The following is a 16,990-nucleotide window of genomic DNA, read 5'->3' as shown; positions in this document are numbered from 1 at the left end:
CACCACTCCCTCCCTGACCCGTGGCACTTTCCCCTGCCTCCACAGGTAGTGCACCACTTCTTTGAAAAACATCCTCCCTCTCTACCATCCAGGGACCTAAACAGGTCTCGAGTTGAGGCAGAGATCCTCCAGCCTCGTCTACTGCGTTTGGTGGCCTCCTACATCAGCGAGACCAAGGTCAGACTAGGCAATTGGTTTGCAGAGCACCTGAGCTCTGCCTGCAATGGCAATCTTGAGCTTCTGGTTGCATGCCATTTTAACTCCCTGTTCCATTCCATTGCCGTCCTTGCCTTCTCACTGCCAGCGAGAGGCCCAACACAAATTAAAGTATTAGCACCTTATATTCCAGCTGTGTAGTCCAACTCAATGCTCTGACCATTGAGGTTCCCAATATCAGCTAATCCCTTACCCCCTGTGTTCCTGTCTCTTTATTTTCTCTCTCTCTCTCTCTCCCAACATCTCCATTCCTTCCACTTTTATTCCCTTTCCCATATCTCCCCTTCCCATTCCGCCAATCTACTACCCCACATGCACCGATTCTCTCCCCTCTGGTCCCATCGACCTTCATCTTTCCCTCAATAATTCTCATTATTGCCTTCCTTGCTTACCTGATTCTAACACTTTCTGTAATCATTGTGTTCCCACTTACCACCCTCCAACATCTGCCTCTACTTTCAGCCTCCCTTTCCTCCCACCTGGTTCCATCTGCATTTTTTTTTCTCCCACCTGTCTCCATTTGCCCATCACCCTCTTCACCAAATTAACAATTCCTCTCCCCCACAGACATTGCTTGATCCTCCCAAGTCCCTCCACCTGTTTGTTTTCTGCTCCAGGTCCAAGCATTTGCAGTCTTTTGTGTATCTATACATAAACTTTGTTGTTTATTTTAAAGTTATATGACAATATAGGATTCAGTGCTGATTTTGATGCTGTTTATATATTTCCTGACCAGGGTAGATGCACGAGACATCTGATTCACTATCTTCTGTTCAACACAATTACCCAAAATCAGGATCACTCTTCCTCCCCAAGCCATTGAGTCAATATGAATGAACTATAATGGAAACAATATTAAAAAAAAAATTCCATTAGTGGTAAAAGATTAATTTAACTTTTAAATACGGTGTTGTGAAATGTGCTACTGTCAGGTGATAATGGCAGAGTAAGTTTCTAATTTCTAAAATGTGACTGAAATTAAATCGCTGCATTCTGAAGCAATTATACTGTAACTCCCACGTGAAGCAGCTGGGGCAAGTGTGATGCGGCTTGTTTCCACATTGCTGTGCCATTTGACTGCTGTACTGATGAGCAGTAAATGTGCTAAATACCAGAGTAATTGTCAGCCACAAGAGTACAAGCTTGTTTTACCATGTACAGAACCTCTATTAGCTGTACAGCCTGAGGCAATGCTCCAGTCAGGCCAGTCTTTGAGCTTTATTTGAAGTGTAGTGTTTGGTCAATATGTGTTGGCTGTATTTCCAGATGTAATCAGGATTCCTGTAGTTAAAACTGAGCAGGGTGGAGGTCACCAACCATTAATTACCCTTTGGCCTCTACATGATTTGTCCTTTTAGCATCCAGTCCCCACTAAATGAATCTGAGTTGTTGACTATTATATGTACTTGGATCAATGTGAGTGACAAGATTGCTGACCAGCAGTTAACAGAGATGAACGAAAGTCAGCTTAAGCATGTATTTTACAACAGGAAAAAATAAGAAGTAAAATGGTTTAAGATATTACATTTGTGGGGCTGCGTTGGCCTGTGCATGTGGGAGTGTGCAAAACAAACTGAATAACCTGCTAGATTAAATGGGGTAGAAAGATGGGTTGGGGGAGGGAAGTTGAAATCAAAATTCTCATCAGCTGCCTGGAAGTGGGCTAGGCATACTGACCATTGGTCTTGTGACACAGACTGTTTCCTTGTTTTAATTTTTATTCCAATCTTTTTTCTACTGAAGCTGTCACATCCACCTGATTCATTCCTGCCGTAACATTTCATTATAATGTACAATTCTAGCCTCCCAGTTTTTCTTTGTGGGCGTCAAGGGTCTAAGGAATTAGATTTTTCTTTCACTTTGACTGATGCAAAACAGTTTTATGACAACAATCATAAGAGTTACTGGGGCTTTTCAGATGAATGTTTGTATTACCCACCAGTGTGGGATGACACTTCACCATTATTGAATTTAATTTGTTTTCCTGCTGCTGTTTAACCGAGTATCAAAGTAACATGTCGCAAGAAATGGCTCTAATTAGCTGGGAAAGCTACAGCAAAGGTTTTAGAGCTATGCACAAGATTCTGAGATGACATTAAATATAAAAAATAGCCTGATTAGGTGCAGGTGAAGGTTTTATTAATGACAAACCCATTCGTGGCCAGTCCACACCAAGATTTTACAATGGCAGGATTTGGGTAGGTAACAAATTTGCCCCTGATAAATGAGTAATTTAAAAATTAAAGTAAGGATCTGTGCTATATATTTATTCTGTCTTCCAGGGTTAAGCCTCTCTGCTGAAACAATGGGTCGACTGGGCTTGTATTCACTGGAATTTAGAAGGATGAGAAGGGATCTTATTGAACCATATAAAATTCTTAAAGATGCAGGAACAATGTTCCAAATGTTGGGTGAGTCCAGAACCAGGGGTCACAGTTTAAGAATAAGGGGTAGGCCATTTAGGGCTGAGATGAGGAAAAACGTCTTCACCCAGACTTGTGAATCTATGGAATTCTCTGCCACATAAGGCAGTGGAGGCCAATTCACTGGATGTTTTCAGGAGAGTTAGATTTAGCTCTTTGGGCTAAAGGAATCGAGGGATGTGGGGGGAAAAAGCAGGACCGGGGTCCCTCGACCCTCTCCCCACTCCCCTGCTGAAGTCCTGTCTCCCCGTTCTCTGCCCCTACCTCACTAATCTCTTCAACTCCTCATTGTCCCAAGGAATTGTCCCTTCCGCTTTCAAAACTGCTGCTGTCACACCAATCTTAAAGAAACCTGGTCTTGATCCCTCCTCTCTCATTAACTACCGCCCAATCTCAAACCTCCCCTTTCTTTCAAAAACCCTGGAGCGTATCGTTGCGTCGCAACTTCATTCCCACCTCCTTGCGTATAACCTACTTGAACCCCTCCAATCTGGCTTTTTCCCCCTCCATAGCACAGAAACTCCTCTCCTCAAAGTCCTCAACGACCTCCTCACCTCTGCTGACACTGGTTCCCTCAACATCCTCATCCTCCTCGACCTGAGCGCAGCCTTCGATACAGTGAACCACAACATCCTGCTCATCAGACTCGAAGACCTCGGCATTGAAGGCTCTGCACTCAGCTGGCTCCGTTCCTACCTTTCCAACAGATCCCACTTCATCTCTCTCCACAACCACACCTCTGCTACAGCCACAGTCACTCAAGGCGTTCCCCAAGGCTCCGTACTCGGCCCCCTCCTCTTCATCATCTACATCCTCCCCCTTGGTCAGATACTCCGCCACTTCAACCTGGACTTCCACTGTTACGCCGATGACACCCAGATCTAACTCGGCACCAAATCCCCCCACAACCCCCCCCTCTCCCATATCAACTCCTGTTTGTCAGATATAAAAACCTGGATGCAACATAACTTCCTCAAACTCAACAGCGATAAGACAGAATTTCTCCTCATAGGCTCCAAAGCCACACTCAGCAAAATCAATAACCCCACTCTCACCATCGACGGCACCACTATCTCCCCAGGCCCGCAACCTTGGCGTGATCTTTGATTCCACCCTCTCCCTTGAGCCTCACATCCGCCATGTCATTAAAACCTCCTTCTTTCATCTCTGCAACATCGCCAAACTCAGACCCTCTCTCACACCTCCCGCTGCTGAAAGACTCATCCATGCCTTCATCTCCTCCCGACTGGACTATTGCAACTCACTTCTCCTTGGCATCATCTCCACCCGCCCGACTCATCACCCACACCAAATCCTGGCATCACATCACTCCAGTCCTCGAACAACTTCACTGGCTTCCCATCTCCCACCGGATCACCTACAAAATCCTGATCTTAACCTACAAAGCCCTCCACTGATCCGCAATTCCGTATCCCTTACCATCTTCCAGTCCCGCCTCAAGACCCATCTCTTCACCTCTGCTTATCCTTAGCCCCACGTTCCCCTCCCTTTTCATCTGTGCATTAATTGCCTCATATTGTGTTTTGAATTGTATTCTGTCTTTACTTTGTGTACTAGTCATGTCTCTACTATTTATTTCATTCCCCTTGCATGTTTTTCCTCTACCTGCTAAATTTTTGTAAGGTGGCCTTGAGACTCTTGAAAGGCACCCATAAATAAAATATTTTATTATTATTATTATCTACTTGCAGATCAGTGCCATTGTTGCCGCTGAATTAATCCGAGTGATGACCCCTTCTCCCGTCTCCACTGGTCCCCCTCCTCTTGGACTCCCCAGAATGGTCTTTTACCCTCTAGACCTCTTTATTTCTAACTGCCGGCATGACATAAATTGTCTCAACATTTCCACTCCCCTTGCCTACTCCAACCTCGCCCCCTATGAACGTTCAGCCCTCCGCTCACTCTGTAGCAAACCCGCCGCAAGGGAGGTGCCGTGATAGTCTGGCACACTGACCTCTACCGGGCTGAGGCCAGGCGACAACTCTCGGACACGTCCTCCTACTTATCTTTGGACCATGATCTCACAGACGAGCACCAGATAGTAATGTCAAACACCGTTATTAATTTCAACACTTCTGGCTGTCTGTCTTCCACAGCCTTCAAACTTATAGTTTCCAAGCCCCGCAGCCCGTTTTTACCTTCTCTCCAAAATCCACACACACAACTGCCCTGGCACACCCATTGTTTCTGCCTGCTCCTGCCCCACGGAAATTATATCCACGTACCTCGACTCCGTCATAGATGAGGCCTTCACTCGAGTCTCCTCAGTACCCTGTAGCTCCACCCTTACTCCCCCTTCCCCCAGTCGCAACAGAGACGGTGTCCCCCTATTCTCCCCCCCCCCCCCCAGTCCTTATCTTCCACCCCTTCAGCTGTCGCATCCAACATAATCCTCCCAAATTTCCGCTACCTACAACGGGATCCCACCACTAGCCACATTTTCCCATCTCCACCGCCTTCTGCACCGCTAGGACCATTCCCTTCCCAACTCCCCGGTTAACTCATCCTTTCCTACCCAAATCACCCTGTCCCTGGGTACCTTCCCCCTGCAACCACCTGTCGTTATACCTCCTCCTTCGACCCTGTCCAGGGACCTCGACAGTCCTTTCAGGTTAGGCAGAGGTTCACTTGCACCTCCTCCATCCCCATCTACTGTATCCGTTGTTCATGATGTGGACTCTTATACATCGGCGAGACCAAACGCAGACAGGGCGATCGTTTCGCGGAACACCTTCGCTCAGCCCACCTGAACCAACCTGATCTCCCAGTTGCTGGACACTAATTCTCTTTCCCATTCCTACACGGACCTTTCTGTCCTCGGTCTCCACCATTGTCAGAGTGAGGCTAAAAGCAAGTTGGAGGAACAGCGTCTCCTATTTCGCTTGTGCAGCTTGCAGACCAGTGGTTTCACTCACTTCAGGTAACCCTGGCATTCCCTCTCTCTCTCTATCCCTCCCCCACCCGTCACACTCACTTTGCATTTTCACCCATTAAACAGCCTGTTTCCTTTATTTATCGTCACTTTTTTGCATATCTTTCATTCATTGTTCTTCATCTCTCCACATCACCGTCTATATCTCTCATTTCCCTTATCCCTAACCAGTCTGAAGAAGGGTCTCGACCCAAAACATTACCCATTCCTTCTCTCCAAAGATGCTGCCTGTCCCACTGAGATACTCCAGCGTTTTGTGTCCAACCGTTAAGATTGCTGCATATAATGACCCCTCTGTTACCCCCAATGATGTGCGGTTTTGTAGGTTAATTGGCCTCTGTAAATTAAGTGGATGTGAAAGTGTCATAACATAGAACAAGTGCAACCGAGTGATCAATGGGCCAAGGGGCTGTATCTCTAAAAGTTAAAACAAATCTATTCAGATTTTTTTCCAAAATGGTACAAAAAAATTAAGAATTCAGTGAGGAAAAATAAACTTCCTGTAACATCAGGATGCTTTTCAAGTGTAATCTTTAGTCCATCTGTCACTATCACTATTGTAATTATTTACACAGAGCAGTGTCTCTCAGGGCAAAATAGGACAAACCAAATACTCAGTGTAAATGATGATGATTAAAGCCATGAAAAATTGAGGAATATTTGCTGTGAAATCTTTCATTACATTGAATTGAAAGGCAAACAGGGACTCGGTACAATGCATTATCAAGACGTTATTACCTCCAGCAGTTCTGCTCCTTCAGGACTGCACTGAAGACGAGCATGAGCCTGGATTCAACGCTCTGGAATTGAAGTTGAGCTCGTAATTTACTGATCCAAAAGTAAGATTAATTCCAGTGATCCTTGGCTGAAATCACACTTTCTTGCACCGTAATGCCTCTTAAAGGTGGTAACTCATGCTGGGATAAAGCTGAATGGGTCATAACCTTCCAGTTCGTCAACCAAATTGAAATGCTTCAAATCGCGCCCCAGAGAATGAGTTACAGCAAGGTATTTGACCAAGAGAGCCATTGAATAGAAACATGATATTTGCTTCAGACAATAAATGATACTTGTTTTTAAGTATGTAAATTGTTGCATTTTTATTTGTGCTACCTTGCCAAAATGATGCATCATCATCATCGTTTACTAAATGAATGTATAATTTTGTGGTAGATTATATCTCTGCTTGTCTTTCTTGGGGCACATTATTGCTAAACAGTCACAATGTAGTTTTGGCTATACAAGCGCAAAAAAAAAGCATAGACTCAATGGCCCTTTTATCTATTACACAATGGAGCAGTCCTGTGTTCACTCTGTTGGTGAGTCCCTAGACACTAATTTACATTGCATGGTAGAATGCAGATAATCAAACACAATAAGCTGACACTTACACCAAAGTGCTGTATTGCCTGAGGTGATTTAGTTCAGTGCGAACCATCCTACTGCTGGTGTACTTTGCTAATTGCATCATAGATTTCCTTTTGATGAACATAAGCCAAATGAACACCAGGGCTGTAATGTACCTGTGTGCTATTATCATTTGTACAGACAACATGATCAGATCTTTTTGCATTTAGTTACATAAACATTAGTGTTAAATGATTGGCTGCTTGCAATTGTTGACAGACTGCAGCCTGATGGGAGCCCGAGGATGAAACCAATCAGGAAGTTAATGAGGAGAAAAATTACCACTGTGGCTGCACTATAATTACATTCACACCAAAGAAAGAAAATGAGGTGTGGGTGGATTTGAACTCAGCTGTTATTTGTAAAGGTCAGGTGGGTCAAGAACCCTTCAATTGGTTCATGTATCTTCCGTGGCCAGTAACCTGATAGGTTATTGTGGTGCACAACTATTGCGGCTTGGCTGGTTTCATTTTTTTTCTTTCTCTTGCGCTATTTTTCCAGTTTTAAGTCACAGACATATATCTTGTGGTTCTTGGGCGGGGGAGAGAATTAGGTTAATAAGTCAGATTATTGCGGTTTGGTGAAGTTATTATTTCAATGAATACTGTTGATTTTCAGGAATCATACTAAAGACATTGAAAGCAATGTTCCAAATTGTTCCTTTTTATCCATGCTAATTATCCATGCTGTGGTCATACATTGTAGAAATGTACCTTCTTTGCTTTAAATAAGATTGTGATCCACTTTAAAATAATATCAATAATGCTGACTGGTAGGTGATACATTGGTAATAAATGTTTTATTTTGCCTCTCATGCCATTCTTAAAGGTGTGCTGGCTGAGGAATCTGTGTGTCATTTTGTAGGTGCTAAATGAAGAGTACTTAATCGATGTTTGTGAGAGGCCTGGACCAATTTTGGCATCGGTCTAGGTGATTGAAACAAGTGCATCACAGATGAGGCTGATATTTGCTCACTCTCACCCTTTCCATCTTTATAGAGAAGAAACAGTAAGGATCTTGTTTTTTTGTGTGCAGACTACCTGATACATTTTCCAGACAAGTGCACAAGTTAAATTAGTCAACTTCCAATTTGACAACTGGATCAGTTGTAAAGAAATTTGACACGAGGTTTGCAAACAAAAATTTATCTCCCAATGTTTTTTTTTTTTTCACTCAACAGGCAAAATGTCATTTCAAATTCCCCCCCCCCCCCGAAAATGCTAGAAACAAAATCAGCACGTTGCCAGCATGTGTAGAGATTTGTAGGAGCAGAGTTAACATGTCGGCATCATTTCTGTATGTGCCGATTCCAGGCATGCACTCGTACACAAGTATGACTTCCTGCTGGAACTTTACTCAAATGTCTCTCATCTGCAACCAGAAAGCATTAAAGATTAACAGGATATACAGGGGCATTGCACCATGCGTTGTATGTGTCTCACCCAGTGCCTATGTGCATAAATAGTCAGGAGGGATTTCAAGTTAATAATCAAAAGTAGAAAATGCCATTTCCACTTCCCAAAGCAGAGACTCAACCTAATTGTCAGACATCTAGTGCCATCTCAGCTGGGCCATCTAGTGCCATCTCAGCTGGGACATCTAGTGCCATCTCAGCTGGGCTCGGAAGTCAAAGCTGCACGACAAGCTACACAATTTACCCTCTAACACGTCAACAAAATTCTATAGATGTCACTCTTTTTTTTTGCCATTTCTATTTAATACAAAGTATTTTGTATACTTCTCATTCAATTAAAATGAAAAATGTTCAGCCCTGTAATTGTCTGGCTTTGGTCATGTATAAAAGCAAATAGAAAGTTTGTAGTCATTGGTATTTATAGAAACAGAACATAGAAACTTAGAAAATAGGTGCAGGAGTAGGCCATTCGGCTCTTCGAGCCTGCACCGCCATTCAATATGATCATGGCTGATCATCCAACTCAGTATCCTGTACCTGCCTTCTCTCCACACCCCCTGATACCTTTAGCCACAAGGGCCACATCTAACTCCCTCTTAAATATAACCAATGAACTGGCCTCACTGAGCTTTAGTTACAGAATGTATATAATAGGTTATGGTTGAGTGTAGATACCTATTACTCGCAAAGAGAGATCTCATTCTAGACTTAATCTTGCATATATAACATTAGGTTTAGAATTGCTTTAGCAAGATCCTTGTTATAGGCCACCAAAATGTCACCTATTCCTTTTCTCCAGAGATGCTGCCTGACCTGCTGAGTTACTCCAGATTTTTGTGTCTATCTATAAAAGCAGATAATTACTGCTTTCAAAAATCATTTAGACAAATATATGGATATGAAGGGTTGAGAGGGATGGGGGACAAATGCAGGCAAATGGCCCAGAATGCTAACTTGGGTGGTCAACGACAAGTTGGGCCAAATGACCTGTTGCATTCTGTACAATTTTACGACTGCAAGTGGATATAAACTGTTGCCGTCTAGTTTGTGTGTGGACAAATAGATCGGCCATGATTGAATGGCAGTAGAGTTGCTGCCTCACGGCGCCAGAGACCCAGGTTCGATCCCGACTATGGGTGCTGTCTAAATGGAGTTTGCATGTTCTCCCCGTGACCTGCGTGGGTTTCTCCGAGGTTTTTGGTTTCCTCCCACTGTACCTGTTAAGAATAAGGGGTAGGCCATTTAGAACTGAGATGAGGAAAATAAATTTCACCCAGAGAGTTGTGAATCTGGAATTCTCTGCCACAGAAGGCAGTGGAGGCCAATTCACTGGATGTATTCAAGAGAGATTTAGATTATAGCTCTTAGGGTTAACGGAATCAAGGGATATGGGGAGAAAGCAGGAATGGAGTACTGATTTTGGATGATCAGCCATGGTCATATTGAATGGCAGTGCTGACTTGAAGGGCTAAATGGCCTACTCCTGCACCTATTTTCTATGTTTTGGATCTTTTTTGTGTGTGGGTGCAGTTTCCTGTGAGTTGGCAGAGAGCTACATTTTTTTTGACCTCCCAGTACATCCAGACTCGTGTGCTGGTCAATGCTGATCGAGGAACAAAGTAGGTGGTCAAGTAAGTGGATAGGACAAAGATGCAGAAATTAAATGGTATGAGGGGTGGAAATGAACTGGAATGTTGTCAGAGGAACGAGACAGAAGTACTGGTATGTGAAATTTAACTAGTTTACCGCATGATTTTAATTATAATGTTACAAGATAACAGAAATATAACGACATGCTTTGAGGAGTAAAGGGAAAAAATGTTAAAGGCTATCTAAATATCAGGCAACATGGGAGTATGTTTGTTACCCAGGGAGGAATGGTGTAATTTTCATTTTCTTGAAAAAGGCATTGTTTTCAAAAGATTGTTTGATGATCTGCCTTGATTTCACTTTCAAACCTGTTTTTCTTGAACAGAAGAAAGTAGTATATATTTTTAAATACATCTTTTGTTGCTGCAAGCGATCAGGTACTATGGCAGTGGCTGGAGGAATTTTTTTTTCAGCTTCCATTCTGAACTTCACAAGTAAAAAGGCAGTAGAATTATGTCAACAGGAACAACCTTGATTTTAGCAATAAAGAGTCCCAGTTTAAATCTGCTGGCTCTCATTTAATGACTAAAACTTATCTAAAACTATCTTGCCTCTTCTTCAGTGAAATTTGGGTCTCATAAGATGAGGGATGTGAGTGGTGGAAAATAGAACATTTTGGAAGTTAAAGTATTCGGTATCAAGCTTTCAAGAATGAGCATTATGCAATAAGCTCTAGAACAAGTGTATTCCCCCTTAGCAATTTGTTTATTCTTAACCAATAACAATAATCTGTTACCAACAATTACTAGTTTCATACTGCTGATTATCCTTTTTTTTTCAAGTGAGTTGCTCAATTAGTATGTTTACGAAGGAACTGCAGATGCTGGAAAATCGAAGGTAGACAGAAATGCTGGAGAAACTCAGCGGGTGCAGCAGCATCTATGGAGCGAAGGAAATGGGCAACGTTTCGGGCCGAAACCCTTCTTCAGACTGGTGAAGAAGGGTTTCGGCCTGAAACCTTGCCTATTTCCTTCGCTCCATAGATGCTGCTGCACCAGCTGAATTTCTTCAACATTTTTGTCTACCTTGCTCAATTAGTATAAACTTTATGTTGTCAGCTTATGTCCAATCTATGGACAGCGTTATTTCACAAGTGCATCCTTATAACATTTGGAAATGTTCCCCAGATTTTCTCAGCTAGATTATATTTGAGGTCCCAGCCGTGAAAGGATAGATTGGACTAGTTCATTGCTCCACCACAAATCACTTGAATAATAGTTTAACAAGTAAACATGTTTGATGTGTAACTGGATTATGTGGGATAAAGCTATGTTTTCCCAGTATTGGAGGCATGGAAAATATTAAACCAAATTTTCACTGTTTGTTTCATTCCAGTATTTTCACCTTCCAATAGTCAGGACTCAGGTTTGATCTCTCTGTCCAGCAGTTCCCCTGTCAGCACCGGAAGCATTAAACAAGAGTGTGAATCTGTCACCGAGTCTGGCACCTTCTCTGTCGATTCCATTATTGAGAGTGCAGAGTGAGTAATGACAGTGATGTTTAAACTGCTGGATCATACAAGGCATGAATCTGAAACCAGGCCTCTGCTGCAATGGAAGAAAAGGTTTTTGTTGTATTTCTTAAACTGTTGTTGGATAGTTTCAAAAACTACAGTTCAGTAAATAATGCCAGAGCAATTAATTACTAACCTTTGCCACCCTGACTGAAAGCATTACTTGATAGAATTACAATAACATATCCTGTAGTGTATTTTTTGCCAGGCTGCATACATTGTGCTATTTTTCTGAATTATCACTTTAAAGTTTTATGGATCATATTCTATTCTCAATAATAGATAATCTAATTAGTAATTTAACAATTGGCTAATCTTCAAAAGTTTGACAATTCTGGTCCTTTGGTAGATAGTCCCTGTTCATTATCCGCACCGAGAATTTCTGGTCCCTTGCGTTGCAAGATACACTCTCTTTATCAGGACTGAAAGTTTTTCATACATAAGCTTTTCATACATAGCCTCACAAACAAAGGTCATGTGAAATTATGTAATCAAAGGTCATGCGAAATTAGTCTTGACATAAAAAAATCACTGTCAAATTAGTAAGAACATATCACAAAAGTCACTGATGTTTTATCGGGATTTGCCAAGGTTCTTTGGAAAAGAAGCATAAAGCAACTGAATTGGTCTGAAATTTAAGTGCATGTGCACATTTATCGATCCGTATTACATTACATTCAGGTTTTTTCTTGATATTTACTAAAAATTAAGTTGTGATATTGAGATTTAAGACAAAGCCTATTGGTCTGAGATTCAATTTTTGTAAAATTTAGTATACATGAAATTCCAATGTTCTGCTATTTTAGCAAAAGTATTAACATATTTGCCATAAAATAGCTAAGGAATGCTAAGGTAGGTGTATAAATTGGCACAGACACATGAATATGTTTATTATATTCAGACAATTCAAATTGTCTGCTGTAATTATTTAACATTCGCCCAAATAGTTATGAAAATTGTATAGTCTTACCCTTGATACTTGGTAATATTGAGTATTTCTGCTATAATTAATAACAGTTAAATCTTTCAAACTAGAGATAAAGGTAACAAATATCTGCCTTTTTAAGTCTTACATTAATTTGTGATTTAATTTATTTTTTAAAATATAAAAATGGTCAACTCAACAGAGTATGGACACCCCCCCCCCATGTAAACCTCAACACTACCACCCCAGTGGTAAAGAATAATATTCTTCTCATGAAGCATTCATTTACATTTCAGTTCCATTCAGTGCTGAAGATACAGATGTGAATGTTTACAAAAGAAAAAATGATAAGCAGTAGCCCCACTAACATCATGTACGTTCTGAAAATCAGATCCTGAATTTGTACAACATGGTCTTTTCTCCCCTTCTCTTTACCCAGAATAATCATTAAACAGAGCTATAGAGTTCAACATCTCAGAACAGTACTTAAAAACTTTGTATGCAACCTAAAATGTTTGTACAATAAGTTGAATATGTATAGTATTATATTTCATATAATAACTGTAACACAGTCAAAAGCAGATGCTGACGGTATGGAAACTTTGTCCTCATCAGGGTTTTGTCACACACCAGTTTAGGGTGGCAAGTGAAAATTAAGAATATTTCCAGTGTTATCATATAGTGAGTCATTTTAATATTGAACTCGAACTTTAACATGTTGTTTGCACTTAGCTAAATGTATGTTTATTTTATATTTATTTTATGTGTCTGTTATGTTGCTGAGCGAGAGAAACATTTTTGCACCAGAACATAGAAAGTTGTAAATTATTTTTGTGTTGAATCAGATTCGGAAGGAGTTGGTGTGGGAAGTCCACTTCAACTACTTAAATGTAAGACCAGTATTTGTTCTAAATTAAGAAAAACACTTATATGATTGGAACAGCACAACCTCTAACTTATCAGCGTTACTGGCACTAAGAATCGCAATGGGCAGTCATTCTTTGGGTGTTTTCCAATTGATCTGTTATACTTTGGGCACATAAATGATGAAATTCTGGATTATTTCCCCCGAGTTGACAAAGCTATCCTCCATGCTACCCCCCACTATTGCTGGAATCTCCACCGAGCCAGATCTGTGTATGTCCTGTATGTGACCCTCTACCCTTCCACTATTCATACCCCCTATTTGTGAACATATAATTTCTTCGTATTTATTTAAGGAATTTAATAATTTGTGGGACAGGAAGAGTTAACACGACATAGCACAATGTCCCCCAAGCCCTTGCATTATTTTAGGCTGTTGAGACGATAGACTCAGTATTTATCTTCTCACATGCAACTAGCATCCATGGAAATGGTTAGCTTTGAAGGAGATTTGGAAGGGAATATAAATTACGGTTTACAGTGCCTTGGGTTCCAAAAATGACAGCCGTAACAGAGTGATAGGTTTTAGCTGCTCTTCGTTTTACTCTTAATGTGCATGACTGGTGCTAATTTGGTTTTCTTAATTAATTACAGACTGACATGGTATTTATGTATATGCACCATGCTTTGAACCTGGTTGCATTTACAGTACAAATGAAGCATCACTGCAGAGAGGTATCACACATATAGATAATGTACAATGACACCAGAGCAAAGGTACTCTTGGAAAAGGGTGGCATTTTTCTATTTTGCTTCTGAAACACTTCAGCATTAATCAAACTGCTGGAGGAACTAGAGTCAAGCCAAGAGTGTTTTATTGTCATATGTTCTGAAACGGAACAGTGAAATTCTTACTTGCAGCAGCACAACAGACATGTAAACATAGCACTCGGTAGACACTATAATAAACTAGGTGGGTCAAGTAACAACCAAGGATGGGTTCCAACCCAAAACATCATTTGTCCATTTCCCTCCACATATGTTGTGTGACCTACTGATTTCCTCCAGCAGTTTTTTTTTTTCTCTGCTCAAGATTGTAACATCTGTGGTATCTCCACTTCGGCATGAGTAACATCACACAAGTTTAGCGCTGACATGACATTGGAACCAGGTTTTGCATGTTGATGCTAAACTTGTAATTTGAGTACAGCAAAGGTGTTCCTTTCTCTGGTTCTTAATTTTTTAGTTTTTTGAGATAACTCACTATATGGAGTATGAATTGGTTTATTTTTTATAAAGGGAGCAAAAAATCTTGTTAAAAGCAAAATAAACTTTTTAAAACATTGCATACTTGTAACAGTGTTACGGTTAAGGCATGAATTTTTCGGGTTAAATTTAATCGAACTAGGCTTTGTTCTTTGAGAGGGTTGGAAAACATTGCATTTATATGGTAATGCTTAAATCTATGCATTCAAAATATTGAATCACGTTTGGCTGTTGAAATCTGGCACAAATTTCTTCTTGTCATTGTATTTATTAGTGACACTTTAAACACACTAGAAGGATTTTCCATATTCACTGTTTCACATGAACGCATTCTGAAGAAGCATAATTCAGATTTTGCTCACAAACTATTGACCAGACTAATTATTTTAATGTCCTTGCAACATCTTTAACCCACTGCACTGTAGAAAGGTCTTCCCCATTCCTGAAGTTTGGTCTAATTATAAACCAACAAAAAAGTAGAAATTTAGATTATTTTGTTTGTGCAAGCCTTTAATGAGAAAAATGTAATTAAAGGAGTCACTTCATCCAAACACTTTCTGCAAAATATTTGCACAATTGGTGTTACTGTAGAGAGTTACATTTAAACAGTTGCTGTAAATAAACCCTGGCTGTTTTTCCTTTCAATTAACTTTGAAAGACAAATCAGACCAGATTTAAAAGAAGCTGCTGATTCAAATTACAAATTATGATCACATTATTATCAAGCAAAAACTATCCTAATTACTTTTCATAAAAACCCTTGAAGAAATCATGCCTTGCTTATTGTTACTAGACAGTAATCATTTTTGCTGATGTTGTTTACATTAATGCATTTTACCAAGTGTTTTTGAACAATTTGGTTCAGTGTTGTATGGTTTTTATCCGTGCATTGAATATCTGTGATGACATGATTGTAAGCATTGAGAATGTATACAGTAGCCACTGACTTAATGTCAGATTAAATTTTTGAATTGAATTTCTTGGCAGATGTATATTTGATGCTGAATGGAGAAAAAAGAAATTACTTGTATTTTCTTTGCTTTGTGCATTAAAAATGTCTCTTTGATTTCATCACATCCATTGTAATCAATAACTTGGCCATCTTGTTTTTTTATTAAATGCACTTACTCTTAATTTCATCCACCAGTGATTTTAGGGAGAATAATGTTGAGTTACCTATATGGATCTGACATTATAAATCACTTCTTGAAACCAAATTGTATGGTAGTATCGATTGATCCTGATATATCACAGAAATTTACTGTCACTTCTGTTTTCAATTAAAGATACAATCAGTCAGATAATGACTTAATTGGATTTCACAGAAGATTGAGTTTTATTACCCTGTGGTTTACGAGTTTAGTTAAGAAAGACCATTTCATCACACTTGTCAGGCTGCAGCAAGAGTGTGCCCTAGTCCTGTGTAACAAGCATGAGTGGTAGAGAAGCAAAGGTACGAACTGATGTTGGGTGTTCACACTATGCCTGTCTGTTTAAGTATTATTAAAATCAATAAAACACGTTCTGAACAGCCGGGGTGACCAGTATTTTGTGTTCATTTATTTTATGTTATAAGCACATAGTTAAGAAATAATAATACCTTTTTAAGGCAAAAAATAAGTCAACAAATCATTGAATTATTCACATAATCAGAAAGTAAAATTAAATCTCCTGTAACAAGTATAAGAAATCAAACCTCATTTGAAGTAGTGTTAATTGTTGGGAATAACGTTGTATTGGGATAAGCCTTTTCTGGGAGATGAGATGCTGTTACTAAAATAATGGCCGACTGTGTGAAGATACCTTTTTATTAAGGGGTCAATTTTCTTCACTGACGAAACAATCAATTGAAATAATTACGTCAAGATATTACATAATAATAATCTGATGAATAACCGTAACATAATAAACTTAAAGATGATAACTTTGTTAGTTTGCTGTTAATATCAGAACACTTGCACCCGTTATGAAATGGCTTCTTTGTCCAGTAATGTATGGTTTAAATTCTGTGTTGAACTTTCTTTGCTTTGGAATGATTTTATAATGACATAATGATCAATATTTTTCATATTTGCTAATCTTTTCAAGAAGAGAAATAGTGTAGACACAATGAACTGCCCGTTGTGAGTAAACAACAGTGATTGACACAGCGGAACTCCAGCTTTTTGTGTCGATCTTCGGTTTAAACCAGCATCTGCAGTTTCTTCCTGCACAATAGTGATTGACATATTCACTACATCTATATTTTGAAAGAAAGTTGGTAATTGGGAAAGAGTTCCATGTTCATTAATCTCCACTGATAAAAGTCCAGTGGGAGGAGTCATTTGAGATATTCATTAAAGATATTGAAACATTGCAG

General features: G+C 40.0%; 1 protein-coding gene across 2 annotated transcripts in view; it reads left to right on the top strand.

Moving 5' to 3' along the window:
- dmrt1 (doublesex and mab-3 related transcription factor 1) overlaps positions 1-16,180 on the top strand; it is a 110,707-nt gene extending 94,527 nt beyond the window's left edge. The window contains exon 6 of one of the 2 annotated variants that reach the window (XM_055632818.1): positions 11,399-16,180. In XM_055632818.1, coding sequence (XP_055488793.1) covers positions 11,399-11,547 — 149 coding nt within the window. In that variant the 3' untranslated portion in view covers positions 11,548-16,180. The remainder of the gene's footprint in view (positions 1-11,398) is intronic. The other variant, XM_055632819.1, reaches the window with a different exon arrangement.
- Positions 16,181-16,990: the final 810 nt, after the last annotated feature.

This window comes from Leucoraja erinacea, chromosome 3 (assembly GCF_028641065.1).
Source record: "Leucoraja erinacea ecotype New England chromosome 3, Leri_hhj_1, whole genome shotgun sequence".
In the NCBI taxonomy this organism is placed as follows: domain Eukaryota; kingdom Metazoa; phylum Chordata; class Chondrichthyes; order Rajiformes; family Rajidae; genus Leucoraja; species Leucoraja erinaceus.
Note: the sequence above shows the minus strand (reverse complement) of the source record. Positions and strands in the feature narration are given on the sequence as shown.